The 16,342-nt window shown below is 39.1% G+C and overlaps 1 protein-coding gene across 6 annotated transcripts in view; it reads right to left on the bottom strand.

Annotated features, from left to right (window-relative positions):
* gramd1bb (GRAM domain containing 1Bb) overlaps positions 1-15,321 on the bottom strand; it is an 81,077-nt gene extending 65,756 nt beyond the window's left edge. For 2 of the 6 annotated variants that reach the window (XM_027161779.2, XM_027161780.2), the window contains exons 1-2: positions 14,792-15,319; positions 2,639-3,925 (exon numbers count right to left, since the gene is read on the bottom strand). In XM_027161779.2, the coding sequence (XP_027017580.1) occupies positions 2,639-2,991 (353 nt within the window). In that variant the 5' untranslated portion in view covers positions 2,992-3,925; positions 14,792-15,319. Of the gene's footprint in view, positions 1-2,638; positions 3,926-14,791 lie in introns of all 6 variants that reach the window. The other 4 variants (XM_027161768.2, XM_027161773.2, XM_027161777.2 and 1 more) reach the window with 4 other exon arrangements.
* Positions 15,322-16,342: the final 1,021 nt, after the last annotated feature.

Genomic DNA, 16,342 nt, shown 5'->3' with positions numbered 1-16,342 from the left:
CACACACACACACATACACACACACACACACACACACATATACGCACACTTACACACATACACACATACATATACACACACTTACACACATACACACATACATACACACACACACACACACACACACACATACATACACACACACACACACACACACACACACACACACACACACACACACACACACATACACATACACATACACACACATACACACACATACACACACACACACACACACACACACACACACACACACACACACACACACACACACACACAACAGGACCTTGAACATGTGCCGCTTATCGCTATGGCAATCGTGACTCTATATTGGGAATTGGTGACAAACAATAATCCCGTTGGATCTAACTTGCACGTGCGCGTTAACGTACGCAGCTATGGAAAGTTTAATGACATGTAAACTTTCCATGACCTCATACAAGAACATTTTATATTCAAATTTAACTTAAATATTTTATTCAGTCGTCAGCATCTAACACACCCTCGAGTGGGACACCTGGATTGTATGACATACTGGAAGAGTTAAAGAGTGAAGAGTTCTTTTGACTAACTGTATAGTTTCTAATTCCACGTCCCCTCTAATCTTGTCTAAAACTTTATTAGCACTGAGACATTTAAGGCGTTAAATTGTAGCCTGGTTTAATGTTTATCACGCTGCAAAACAGTTATAATGTGGCTTTCACGTGCTTTCTCTGGGCAGGAGCGCTGTCGAACACGTTTTTCTGACTTTACTGCGCATGAATTCACGTTGCGGTGTCGTGACTCTCCAGTCGTATGTAACCTAAAGGCGTGCTTCATTGAGATGGACGAACCTCAGGCTTTATCATCTAATATTAACCGTCGGTGTCACGAAACACTACGGAGTAAGACACATAATAATAACAAAATAATAACATTCAAAAATATTGGAGAGACCTAAACTAATGGGATATAGTTTAAATCCAGACATTTTGCATTTATGGCATTTGGCAGAGGCCCTTATTTAGAGCGATTGAGGGTTAAGGGCCTTGCTCAGGGGCCCAGCAGTAGCAGCATATTGGACCATGGACTCCAACTCACAACCTTCCGATCAATAGTCCAACACTTGTAAGATAGCTTTATTAGTTATTTGGAAAACCTAATTAATCAGCTTGACTGACCATTTCATGTGTCAGTGCTCATGCCTCATGCTTATTGGTTCTTCCATCCACTACACGATAATAACTTATTGTAATGCTGACTCGAGAGACGTTCACTGGTGCTCTAGGGAAATTTGAGTTCTCGCTTTTACGACTTATCAAATGCAGCCATTAAAACGTTTTTTTCAAAAATCCAAAATATATTTTATTAGCCGTGAATATTGTAAAGGGGCTTTCAGGAGCACGACTATGAATGATTAACATTCTCATAAGCACATACCATAACAAGCAAAGCAGTGTGGTGCTTAAAAATTTGTTCTGTCAAATCTTTTGAGACATAAAAAAAAAAAAAAAAAAAAAAAAAGATAATCCCTTTGAAATGGTTTTGGCAGCAGCAACAGATAAACCGAAACAACTGCATACGACAATCTGCCACTTATCGTGTTTAATCAATATTAAGCAATGTTTATGCAAAAAAAAAAAAGTCTGACATCTGCTTTTATCACAGAATTTTATTTATTTATTTGTTTGTTTGTTTGTTTATGTATGTATGAGAGTAATTGCTACATCCTGGTCAGGATCTGGAGCCGTCTGGAAACACTGGGTGTGAGGTGGGAATACATCCTGTTTGGTCCATTGCAGTGCAACAACACACATTCACACGAAGGGGAAATTAGAGCATAGTCAATTCACCTACAACCATGTTTTGAGGTAAAGACCTCGGACATATCCCGGTGTAGACAGCAACTCAAGCTGAGGTACGAGTCAGGAACCCTGGAGCTGTGAGCCAGCATCGCTACCCAATATCTTAAGCCAGGAGACTGGTACAAACTGACAACTAGCTGAAATCACAATAGGAAAATTTCCTGCTTCAGCCAACAATTAAACAGAGTACCGGGAGAAAACCCATGGTTAGAACATGCAAACCCAGGGTAGGAATCGAACCGCCAACCACACTGTCGCAAGGTAAAAGTGCTAACCAGAACAAACAAGAATTAAAAAAATCAACTTTCTGAATATTACAAAAACGTTACACTTGGATGAAGCTGTTAATGAGGAAACGTTGACGCACCGTTAAATAATAGCTGTGATAAATAATTGCTACATGATCTGATCTAAACAAATCGAATATATGAATAAATTATGATGAGTTCCCAAGCTACGCCCCAAACTGTATAATATCATCCTAAATGTCAAAATATTGTGTTACCTGAAGTATGGTATTGTATACAATGTGGACATGTGTAAGCATGACAGTAGCATATTAGCCAAGCTTCTGGAAATTTACAGAATTACAGAAAAGGGTTTATACCCGATTCTACCAAATGTCAGTTTAAGCAATAGTGAACTATATATTATAGTATAATAACATTTACTTTATAATAATTTGAACAGGTCAAGGGAGGTACTGGTAATAACAGTATTATATATGTAAAATATACAAAGGTCAATAATTAGAGCTTGTATGCCCACTAGGATGTCACTCAAAGACCAACCTGCTTTCGTTGGCTGGCTCTTTCTTCTCTCGCACCTTCAGCCACTTGCGTATCAGAAAGCGTTTCCGTCGTGGTGAGGCGCTGGGAGTAGAACAGTTGGACCATGGAACGTCCTCGTCGCTGGATGGTGTGATTTCAATGGCAGGAAGTTGTAGATACTCCTTAGAGGCTAAGCGGGAGCCTGAATGTCTCAGGGATCCGTTCTCCAGGCGCTCGCTCGTTGTCTTCTTTGTTCGACGCATCTTCAAGCGGCGCCGCCTCAAGGTGGGCGTGGAGGAGCTGGACCAGGCCGAGCAGGGATCGTCCCGTGGGACCTGTACCCGGAGAGATGGCGGCCTCAGAGTGTCTGTCATTCTCAGCAAAGTAAGGGCCTGCCTGCACCGCTGTCGGTGTTGACGTCAGAGTTGCTACTGAGTTTGCTAAGAAGCTAGCTGGGTAACAAAGGAGCAAGATTTGTTGTAGATCCTGATGACTGTTTCCAGAAAAGTGTGTCTGCCCAGCTGGTTTAGTCCAATAAAACTAAAAGACTTCCTGTTTATTGATTAATCCTGTTGGTGCTGCAAGACATGATAACATCCTCACGGTCTTATCTCGTCGGCTCCTACAGAAATGTTCCTCTGTCTGACGATGATCCGTCAACTGTAACCTCTGCCGTGGGTGGCAATCAATCGAGAGTCGATTATCACATGAAATCTTTTGATTTGTCCCAGAATTGTCCCTTTCTGATGAAGGATGCGATAGACTGATAGATCAGCGGACGGATAAAGCGTGCGCTGTTAGGACTCGAGCAATGGAGCAAATGTATCAGGTGACACAGCAGGACTCTTGTTTCCCCTCACCACAAATAAAACATGCATAAGCACCGGCTGACAATGTAATAGTACTCCAGGCCTCCCTGAATGTCAGTGACTCAGTTAGAGACATTCACACTCTCTCAAGCTTAGGAATCCCAGTAAGAACACACTGGTGGTAGCTTCTGCTCTTGGATGCAATGGGATGCTCCTGAAACCCTGCAGTGATAGACTGCACTGGAAACTTCTGGTGTTCTGAAGTGTAGGAAGTGTAGGTTAAGTCCTTGAGGGGCATTTAACCTGTGATATCTCACCACTGGGTACACGGTATACGCTTGTCCATTCAGAGGCATCAGGGAAGTGGCACAGTTGCAAGGTTAAGTGGTGTGTTACTTCTATGTGTGGATGTGTGTGTGGGTGTCTTTGTTTAAATCCCTGAGGTATTTCTTCTCAATGCTCCTCTTCTTAAATGTCTGGCCCAAGCAGCTGTCCCTGCCTACAGGTTAAAGTAAAGTGATAGGGTTTGCTAGGTATCCAAGACACCAAGAGCCGAACAATTACAGATAAGAAGATGTGTAAAGTAGTGATGGGCACAAAGGTGGTGGTGGAATTAATTTGTATTTAATTCTCACGTAGCATCTATTGACCTATAAGACCAGTTCTCACCATGAAGACTATAGTGATTATTTAGACCTGCTATACTATACAGTACTTTTACAAGATTGCACTACACTATATACCGTAGGTTCTGCAATAGAAACCAGAATTAGCACAGTTAACATCTGTGGTTCATGTGACACACAAACATACTGTAGTGTTACTGATAACTTTTAATAGCTTGAAGACCTAAACAATTATAGTCCTTTTAGTAATGGGTCATATTTATTTTAGTCATATTCAATCAAATGTATTCAGCTACAGTACATAGTTTCTCTTTTGTTGTGTGTGTTAATTAATCAATGCCATTAATGAAAACAAATCATATGTAAACTTATTTTATGACTACACAATGACCTGAAATGCCCATCACTAATTATTAAACATGCATTCACACAAACACACAGACAAGAGGACATTTGTGAAATCAACCACGATGACACACACACACACACACACACACACGCACACACACGCACACACACGTACACACCACACACACACCCACACCCACACTTCACAGTCATATTTATCATACTGTGGCTTTGCCTGAGAACTGAAACTCACTGGTCTCAGCTAATGCAACCACCAACTCACTCTGAACTCACTGCTCTTAGCCTCTGTTTCATGTTAATAGGATGTTAAAACTGTTAGACGTTTTTTATAAAACACTGAATCCATCTACAGTGTAGATACATTCGAAGGTACCATTACTGATGGAGACTATACTGCCAACAGTTAACACAAATGTAAAGGCAAAAACATTAAAATAACTAACAGGCACGGAGGCATGGAGGTTGTAGTTGTGAATTGCCCGTTACTCCACCCTTGTTTTATCTCACTCCGAAGACTTACATCAACAAATCGTATATGGCTACACAATGTATACACAAATATGACAACATGACGTAGGTCTTCAAAATAAATTACAATAAATTCCTTGTGGTCTAGAGAACAGGAATTGTCTGCATCATTAAACTTGACTTGATACGGAGATGGGAGTAAGTCACACGTGCAAGTCACAAGTAAGTCTCGAGTCATGGATGTCAAGTCAAAGTCGAGTCTTTTTTTAATATTTATCAAGCAAGTATCAAGTCTCAAATTTGCGACTTACGTCTGACTCGAGGCAAGTCGAGTCCCCCATCTCTGAGTCATTTAACTCAAGTCCGAGTCAAGTCTCGAGTCATGAATGTCAAGTCAAAGTCGTCGAGTCTTTTTTTTTTTTATATTTGTCAAGCAAGTCTCAAGTCTCAAATTTGCGACTTACGTCTGACTCGACGTAAGAGACAGAGACACCATCTCTGAGTCATTTAACTCAAGTCAGACTCAAATCTCGAGTCATGAACGTCAATTCAAAGTCGAGTCTTTTTTTAATATCTGTCAAGCAAGTCTCAAATATGCGACTTAAGTCTGACTCGAGTCAAGTCATATGACTCGAGTCCCCCATCTCTGACTTGTTTACTCTTAGTCTTATAGTTTAATCTAGCTGTTTTTTCAGAAATAATAAAAAAAAAGGAGTTAAATTGGGGGCATAGAAGTATTTATTATCACCCCATATACATTACAGCACAGTGGAATTTAATTCTTCACATATCCCAGCTGATGAGGTTGGGGTCGAAGCCAAGGGGCAGCTACTGTATGATACAGCACTCCTGGAGCAGTGAGGGTTAATGGCCTCGCTTAACTGCCCAAAATGTTTTGTTTAGCCTATGGGCTATGAATGGTGAACAAACACATAACCCAAAACATCTGGTACATCTGGTACACTACTAAATACTAGCATTTACTCACAATACCGTACTTAGCTATGATTCATTGTGTAGTTTCTTGTTTGTTGTGTCCTCAAACAGCCAGATTCTTGGATTAACTTCTGCCTCGTCCATTATTGTTATCAAATATAAGTTCAATTATTTGCAACGGAAATGTAGAAGCACCATAGCACACTAGGAAGTCATTTATATATTTATTTATCCATTAGCAAGTCAGTAGTGAATAGTGAATGGGGAAAACCCTAACCGGGCAGCCTGAGCAAACACAGGTCTAACAGTGTAAACAAATCAGTCTGGACCATCAGAGTATCTAAAGCCAAACAGCTGCACCTCTGGCCTCCAGATTTGACAATGATGTTGATTCAGCAAACATCATATTATAAGTAAACAATGATCTGACTTTCTGATTGCGCTCCCGATGGTAACTGGAAGAAACGGTAAAACTAATACTGGAAAGAGATCGGTGCAATGAAAAGCATTTATTTTAGACTTATTAGAACTCTAATGGAGCACTGTTGTAATTTAGACAGGACGGATTACTACGGAAGAAATGAAATAACGCAAAGGCAGATAATAAAAAGAGATGCATGAATATATTGGCTTTATTCATTCATTCATTCATTTTCTACCACTTATCCGAACTTCTCGGGTCACGGGGAGCCTGTGCCTATCTCAGGCGTCATCGGGCATCAAGGCAGGATACACCCTGGACGGAGTGCCAACCCATCACAGGTCACACACACACTCTCATTCACTCACGCAATCACACACTACGGACAATTTTCCAGAGATGCCAATCAACCTACCATGCATGTCTTTGGACCAGAGGAGGAAACCGGAGTACCTGGAGGAAACCCCCGAGGCACGGGGAGAACATGCAAACTCCACACACACAAGGCGGAGGCGGGAATCGAACCCCCAACCCTGGAGGTGTGAGGCGAACGTGCTAACCACTAAGCCACCGTGCCCCCCCTCATTATTTATTTATTTTAGAAATTAAAAAAATGGTTCACAAATATGTTTACAATGTACAAACACGCATACGTGGAATAGAATGAATTGAGCTGTGAATCATTTATGCATCATGTGCATCAGGAGGAGGAAATAAATCACTCTGATGCCAATGACTGGATCGAGTGCTACTGGATCGCTCTGATTTTAATCACGCTGGGGAAAAGTGGAATATGGATTTGCTAATGTAATATTTCACAATCCGGCTGTTCGTGTTTTCCATTCTGGTACTTCCAGAACTACAGCATGGCCTAATTAACACACCGCAACACAAAGGCTCGTTAAAGTTGTATGACTTAGGAGCATGGATCGGGGTTAAGTTTACTCATCGATTGTTCGTACTGACACCACGGAACGAGCAGATGTGTGATAGCCTGGAAAAATCCCTTCATCTGGGGAAATGAAAACATTTCTTCTACAGTCTGTGGACTTTCCAGAATCTATACAAGTCTCTAATAGAAAGTGCTGTAAAGAGGAAGACGATAACATCGAAAGATTTAATAAAGACTCCGCTGAACACAATGGTTGTCTAAAAACAATGACTATGTTGCAAGTATATACTGAATTCATTTGCATAAATAAATAAATAAATAAATAAATAAATAAATAAATAAATAAATAAATAAATAAAATTTTGCTTACTAGCCTACAGTCATATTTTGTTAGACAACTTCTGTATCGATCTAACACCATCTCTGTGGAATGATTTTTAGACTTTTGCTATTTAATTAAAACAATAATAATTTACAGAAGTCAAATTGTTTCAGAAAGCAGGTGTGAGACTATGCTACAGTACAGACTGGAAAAATAAAATCTATCGATATGTTTGCCAGAAACATATTGTATTTTAAACATAAAGTATTCTAAACATGTGCAATACAGTAATCTCTCGAACACATCGCGGTTCAAGTTTCGCGGTTCAAGTTTCGCGGCCTCAGTGCATCGCTGATTTTTCAAAAATATTCATCGAAAAATAAAAATAAAAACGGTTTCCCAGGATGCCAGACAAAGAGAGAAACTCTCTCAGAGGCTTTGTACATACCCACGGGAACTCAGACAAGACACATGATTGGTTCCCGGTGTGAGATCTGAGCTGATTGTCTGCGCATCATCGCATCCTGTCCCAGCTTCTTCCCTTGTTGTATCTCGCCACTCTCGTTCACGCTGTCAACTGTGTCTCGCGTATTGTGTTCGAAATTAACTGTTCGTTAAGCCCTTACAATGCCTCCTAAGTGCCGTGCCCCTGTGAAAGATTCCTCTAGTGAGCCCAAGAGGAAGAGGAGGGGTTCCGGTCCCCATTAACCGTGATAAACTGGGGATCACTGTAACAGAATTTTTTGAGAAATGTGCAATATGTCTTCAGTGTAACCACTACTCTTTTTATACATTTTTGTTTCTTGTATATTATGTAGATTATATTATGTCTTTATTCTTTATATATATATTTGCTGCGTAACAGATACATTTTCCCCATTGTGGGACGAATAAAGGTCTATCTTATCTTATCTTATCTTATCTTATCTTAGAATTCAGCCATAGTGATAGCCAACCAACACAGATATAAAAATAATTTTCAAAACTCCAGCAAAGTCAGTGATCTATTTATAAATGTGAGCGACCTTTGTTCTGATCCGTTAGCTGAAAATATGTGAGTGAGTATGAAAAGTAGGACAAACAATGTAGGACGATGGAAAAAATAAATAATTCGGAGTAAACACCACCATCGCTACCACCATACTAAAATGATGAACAAGCCACTCGCCGTCTGGTTCAGTCTCACTGAGTTTTTTTTTCTCTCTCAGATAATGAAGATCGTTTCTTTCTACGTTCAATTCAGTTCAATTCAATTCAAGTTTATTTGTATAGCGCTTTTTACAATAGACATTGTCTCAAAGCAGCTTTACAGAACATAAACATAAGGAATAATAACGAATATTTCTTAATAACGAATAATAAAAGAAAAAGAATTAACAGAATAAAAATGGAAGATAGAAAGGAAGAAAAGCTTCCATGTTTAACGCAGCACTCGAGGAACGGTCTGGATGATATTCGGATCTTACTTTTGGAACTAGGAATATTAATCAGTATGCTAGTCAAATGGTAGACAATCTTTTCTGCTTGCCCTGCTAACTATGCTAACTATGCTACTCCTAGCAAACTGTATCTATGTCACAAAAAAAATATATCACGATTTCCATATATGGTAATAAGGCAATGGTTAGAACTATGACGAGAAGAAGTACCGACTAGCAAACATTTAGAGATCAGATGAATATTTTGTCGGCTTTAACACGAGCTGAGCGTTAGTCATTTACACTTTCTTTAGCTATCGGGCTAAAGATCAACAAAACTTTCTGGATTTCGTGTTTAGAAGCAGAGTGAACACTTGATTGTGTCCATGTGGTAAAGGTTATGGCTTTTCATTTCCTCTGCCTGGATTATGTTGCTTTTGTCTTCTGTGACATGTTTCCTGGACATACGCAGAAAGAGAAAACTTTATTAGACTCAAATACTTTTAAATTAAACAGACATGGATGAATCGAGTTGGGACAGAGAGAGAGAGTGAGAGAGAGAGAGAGATAGAGCAGGTGTAGAGTAGGGATATGTGTTGAACAACGTTCAGTCGTGTTAAATCTCTTTTCCGCAGCCGTTTGAGGAACATGCACGTCGAACACGGCACTGTTTCTTCTCCTCCTCTATTGAGGTCAGCTTTGTTTCAGAGGCAGCGGAAATTCCCCGTGGAGTCAGACGGGCGGATGAATAAAGTAACTTTCACTACATCCTGACAACAATATCCCAAACTAAAGCACTAACCACGTCACACACGAGCCTGTGAATAACACTGTCTGGATACAGAGCTTTGAGGAGGAATGGGCTGAGACGCTAAGAGTGCAGACTTTCCTCTAATATTCTCAGAAAGTGCCTGAACTCCACTGAACCCTTTATTCTCTGACCTCTTATTTGACATTGACCTAAATTGATACCTGAATATTTTGCATCCGATATATTTTCTAGTCCTCATGGCTCACACCTACAATACTCATCACTGATTAGACATTGGGGAGAAAACTTATAAAAAACTGCAAAAAATAATTGGATAATTCATCAGGAATAAATCCCATTTAGCAAAAAGGTAGCCAGTTCAGATGCCATTTATTTATTTATTTGTTTGTTTGTGTGTTTGTTTGTTTGTGTATGCATTTATATATTGTTTGTTTGTTTGTTTATCTTCATTCCAACACTTTATTGTCATTTATTTAGTATAAAATACAATTATTTTCTTAAATATTTAATAAATAATAAGTAATAAAATAAAATTAAAATAAGATAAAGCTATATAAAGACAAAAAATACAGCAAAAATACATTTAAAAAACAGAGGCAAATGGCAATGTGTGGCCGATTTAAATTTGTACTTTACTTACTCTCTTTTGTTTCAAATAAATAAATAAACAAATAAATAAATAAACAAACTAACTAACTAACTAACTAACTTATTATATCTATTAGGATTTTTTTCTTGGCCAGTTGCATCAAAAAAAAAAAAAAATTCATCACATTTTCCTTATATAGTAATAGCGAAATGGGTGGGGTTACAGATTCGACAACAAGAAGTACTCACTAGCAAAAATTTGGAGATCAGATGAATATTTTGTTGGATTTAACACGAGTTGAGCATTTAACCTCGTCACTTTCACTAGTCCTAATTATTCAGAACACTTCGTATGTAAGACGGCATGCGAGTTCTTATGACTTGAGATGTCATGACACTGCTGTGGTACACACTCTCTCACACACACTCTCACACACACACACACACACACATACACACACACACACACACACTCACACTCACACTCACACTCTCACACACACACCCACACACACATTCACACACTCTCTCTCACACACTCTCTCTCTCTCTCTCTCTCTCTCTCTCTCTCTCTCTCTCACACACACACACACACACACACACACACACACACATACACACACACACACACACACACACACTCACACTCACACAATCTAACACACTCTAACACGAAATGTCCAGAAAGTGGACTTCTACAGAACAGAAAGTTGATGAATAATGTGCCGTCCTGTGGCCCTCACAGAGACCTACAATCTCCCCTAAGCACAGCTAATAACTGCAATTGCTTCATCCCAAATTATAGTCATAAACCTACGTCCTTAACATACAATTAGCTTCCATCTGCAGGACCATTTTAGATCCTGCTCCACTCATCCATCACCGTCACTGAAAGTAGGAGCTTCTTTTGGCTAAGTGAAGCTTGGCTTGTCTTCAGGCTTGTGTGTGGCGGCCCGAGGAAGAAAAAACCTTCACGTGTGAAAAACAAGTCTTTGAACTAAAATGTGTTTCTCTTCAGCAGGTACGGCAACCAGAAGCAAGACCTCCGGGGGTGAGAAATACAAGCAAGTGATGAGACACTCGTAGAAATAACAAGCGGACATGTCGCTAAACAGAACCGGTGTTTTATTCCTTTTGTTCGACAAATATAACTGTATTCATTACAAAAAAAAAACATCATACTTTTTATCCATTTGCATATTGATATATATAATGTTACAGAACAAGCACAAAACCAGTTAGTTCCTGTTATCGTTTAAAGCAGCTGATGCCAAAACACACTGTCTAAAATAAATAAACTTGGTAGCCTAATGGTTAAGGTGTTGGACAACCGATTTTAAGGCCATGGGTTCAAATCCCAGGTCCACCAGGCTGCCACTGCTGGGACCCTGAGCAAGGTCCTTCACCCTCAATTGCTCAGTTGTATAAAATGAGATAAAAATGTAAGTCGCTCTGGATAAAGGAGTCTGTTAGATGCTGTTAATGTAAGTAATAACTTTTTTTATGAAATCTCCTTCAAAGATGTAACGGAAAATGTGAAATCAGTCGGATTATCAGCATCATCTAGGCCAGTCACTTCTACTGAGGTTAGAATTAGTCACAGCGTTTGATGCCTGCAAGCATCGCGTCTCTTATGACTGGACTGTCTTTCATTCATTCGGTGAGCTTAGCGTCAGCATCTCTACACTATCAGCATCGTCAGCTGAGGTTTTAAACTGAATCTAGATACGTCGGTTTGCTACAATACATGAAACCATAACATGATCTTGAACTTGAAGTTGAACATGAACATGATATTTAGAGCTCTTAGCTAGCATTTAAAACACCTTCTTTAACCTGACTGACCTTTTTTTAAAACCGGGATTACACAGGATCTCTGTCTGAAACCCATGCAAGATTAAAATTAAAATAAAAACCCTGCACCTCTTAACTCTTACAAACAGGTGCCCAAAAAAAATAGAGTTTGGTCCTGTTTTTGTTGTGTTCATGTTCATTACTGCATGTTTTTGTCATGACTCACTCCACGATGGTGTTAATATGAAGCTCATATGATAGTAGACACTCAGGACTTTAATAATTTGTAGTGTTTTTTAAGTATTTCTGTTTTGCTCTAGATGACATGGGGCGACGTTTTTATAGCTTATAAGTAAATGCTGATTTCGAACCCATTTCTGCTCTCTGATACGCTCCAAGTGCTTGTTCATAGTGTTGCATCTATAATTGGGAGGTGTTTATCTTCGACCACTAATATTCTGTCGCATGCTAAAAGCCATCTGTAATCACATCATGCGTCCATCTCTAACTGTAACAACTGCAAGCGGCATGTAGTCCAATTCACACAAGATTGCTCTCACTGGTCACGACTCGACTCGACAGCTCTCACTAGCACCAAAACACACTCGTCATCAGAATAATGAAGCCAAACTGAAAGGAGTTAACACACGGGAGCTGAATATAAAATCCTGTTTGATAAACCAGCTCAGAAAAACAACGTCGGTCATAATCTGCTGTGGCTCCAAAACATTGTGCCTTGTAACATACGATGGTGTCACTTTAACACACAAGCCTCCCACAAACACTTCCTGTGGGCTTCGCATGGCACGATTCCCACACTTGAACGCTTTAGAAAGTGTGTCTAAAGGTTCTGCTTGCTTTCATTTAAAAATAAACAATACCAGACAGTTGTGTGTGAACAATCTCCATGTGTATATGGTGTTATAATAGAAACGCTGTTTTTGAGAATGAACCAGACGCACTGTTATGATACAGTAATAACACATTATGTGCTTTTGTAACATCTAATGTAGGCTAATTTTTCCACAGACTTCATCAAGAATGTTTGTTTTTGCATTAAGGAAAAGGACATTGTCTTTCTGGGCTTCTGAGCACCTGTTCATCCACATGTGAAAACTCAGACACACACACACACACACACACACACACACACACACACACACACACACACACACACTCAGTGATAAATGTCAACTCAAGGAGAGAACTTGTGTTTCCCAATGGCTTGAAAGAGCTCAAGTTACAAAACCTACTCTGTGGGGTCCAGTGGAAAATCTCTGTTTATGTATGTACAGTATGTGTGTGTATGTGTGTGTGTGTGTGTGTGTGTGTGTACTCATGTGAGTGTATGTGAGCTCAGAAGGTAAGGGTGTAATTGTATTGGCACCCGTAAACAACCTCAACACACACAGAATTAGCCTCACCATAGAGAGCATGATCATGACTGTTAATAGACACAAAGACACATTATCATTTTTTTAGCCTTTTATAATTCTCATAAACGCTTCTCAAAGACCCCATAAACAAATCAGCTCTTCTTCGAACTTACAGAAGGGATATGGCACTGAGAAACAATCGCTCATGTAAACAAGTTCCCTTTTTTCCCTCTCTTGAAGTGAATAACAGAACAAAAACACAGCTCATCATGTTACAGAAAAAACTATTTTAGTTTTACGTCCGAATGTTACAAGGCACTGACGCTGGAGACTCCTTCTATGAAATGTTAAATATACATCTACAAACAGAAATATACACGGCTTAATAATCGTCATATTTATTTATAGAAGCAATACTGTACTTTAACCTCATCTAAAGCGAGACAGTACAGGAGGAAATGAAAATGCTGGCTCACTTTTGAAAATTTATATGAAAATTATAACACCTAATTTACATCTGAGAAGTTTTTCTAGCAAACTAGACTAGCAACTTTGAGGAATGCTTAAGCTCCGCCCACTTTATAGTCATTCTGTTTGATTATTTATATATATATATATATATATATATATATATATATATATATATATATATATATATATATTAGATGAATTCTTTTTTTTATTATTTATTTATTTATTTATTTGTGTATGCATTTATATATTGTTTGTTTATCTTCATTCCAACACTTTGTCATTTATTTAGTATAAAATACAAATATTTTATTAAATATTTAATAAATAATAAAATTTAATTAATATAAGATTAAGCTATATAAAGTCAAAAAAATACAGCAAAAATAAATAACAGGAGAGTGGCTATTTTATTTATTATTATTTTTTTATTTATTTAGGTACTACTTTTAATGTTATTCACTGAATAACAAAGACATGATTTTCTAACCAGCTTTTCTATGAAACATTTCCTCTGGGAACAGTGAAAAAAAAAACATTTTAAGTTCTATTACGTATGCAAATATATGCAAATTTATTTAGTTTTCTATTTATTTTTTAATTTACTTTTTTTTTTGCGTAAACACTCACTCACTCACTTTGCACCGCTTTATCCGAACCAGATTGACAAAAATTCCAATATCGGCAATCAAAATCTAAAACAAAGCTTAATTGTGCTATTTTAATAAAAATAAATTAAATAGTTTATAAAAGTGACCTGTTCACCTGTAGAGTCTGAAGCCAGGGATAACAACATAATACAGCTTATAACAAATAAATCATCTCGTCGTCCCTGAAGATCTTTACATCCGACGAAAAAGTAGGAAAGAGATTTATAGAGAAATCAACATGAAACCATGTTTAATTGTTTACCTGCTGCAGAGTCCAGCTTTTCTGACGGCCGAGTTAAAGTCGCTGCATTTGTGTACAATAAACACAGTGACGTCACACTGTGACACATGGAAATCCCGACTTTCGTCCCGGATCAAACTGAACAAAATAGAGCAGTGTAGGTGTAAAATAAAGCATCCATGATACTGTAGCTATCACACTAGTCTAACTTTGCCGTTTCTGCTGCGCCATTGAAGCCTCCGCTTTGCTTAGCAACATGCCGATTGATGTAAATCCGTACTAGCATGCTAGCATGCTAACTAGTATGCTAAAGTAGTAGCACAAATTAAAGGATGTTTAGTGAACTGGAGTTCCGTTTGATTTCTGTAACACATTATTATTAATACTCCTAGTACACACTGTTTAGTTAGTTGTACTCAGAGTTCAGTGAGACGCCTGAATTGTTTGCGTACTACGTTACATACTTTTTAGTACGCGATGTAAGAGTTATAAAGCCCTTTATTTTGAGAGTCCTTTCATTTTTTTGAGTGACAGAGTTCCGACTAATCGCTGACACGGATACGGGCACGCACCCGTTTCTAACCAATCGGAGCGCTTGAAGGAGGAGTCAACGGCAAACTGTGCCGTTGTATCCAATCAGTGTGAGCGCGAGAGAGCAGACCACCGCACTGCGTCCAATCGGGAAAGAGCGCGTGCTAACCAAAACAGCAGAGCAACTTCCGGGCGTTAACGCTTTCTGGGCTGTGATGTAAATCGAGTTCTCACGAAGCACATTTAGCCTCTCTGTCTCTGTCTCTGTCTCTGTCTCTGTCTCTGTCTCTGTCTCTGTCTCTGTCTCTGTCTCTGTCTCTCTCGCTCTGTCTGTCTGTCTGTCTGTCTGTCTGTCTGTATCTCTCTCGCTCTGTCTGTCTGTCTGTCTGTCTGTCTGTATCTCTCTCTGTGTTCTCTGTCTGTATCTCTCTCTGTGTTCTCTGTCTGTATCTCTCTCGCTCTGTGTTATCTGTATCCTCTCTCTCTCTCTCTTTCTCTCTCTCTCTGTGTGTTCTCTGTCTGTATCGCTCTCTCTGTGTGTGTATCTGTGTGTGTGTGTGTGTGTGTATCTATCTCTCTGTTCTCTGTCTGTATATAGTTCTCTGTCTGTATCTCTCTGTGTTCTCTGTCTGTATCTCTGTGTGTGTGTGTTCTCTGTCTGTATCTCTCTCTCTCTGTTCTCTGTATCTCTCTCGCTCTGTCTGTCTGTATCTCTCTCTCTCTGTTCTCTGTATCTCTCTCGCTCTGTCTGTCTGTCTGTCTGTATCTCTCTCTCTCTGTGTGTGTGTGTGTGTGTGTATCTATCTCTCTGTTCTCTGTCTGTATATAGTTCTCTGTCTGTATCTCTCTGTGTTCTCTGTCTGTATCTCTCTCTCTCTCTGTGTGTGTTCTCTGTCTGTATCTCTCTCTCTCTCTGTGTTCTCTGTCTGTATCTCTCTCACTCTGTCTGTCTGTCTGTCTGTATCTCTCTCTCGCTCTGTTCTCTGTGTTCTGTATCTCTCTCTCTCTCTCTCTATCTGTGTATCTATGTTCTCTGTCTGT

The sequence above is a fragment of the Tachysurus fulvidraco genome, chromosome 13 (assembly GCF_022655615.1).
Source record: "Tachysurus fulvidraco isolate hzauxx_2018 chromosome 13, HZAU_PFXX_2.0, whole genome shotgun sequence".
Classification (NCBI taxonomy): Eukaryota; Metazoa; Chordata; class Actinopteri; order Siluriformes; family Bagridae; genus Tachysurus; species Tachysurus fulvidraco.
Note: the sequence above shows the minus strand (reverse complement) of the source record. Positions and strands in the feature narration are given on the sequence as shown.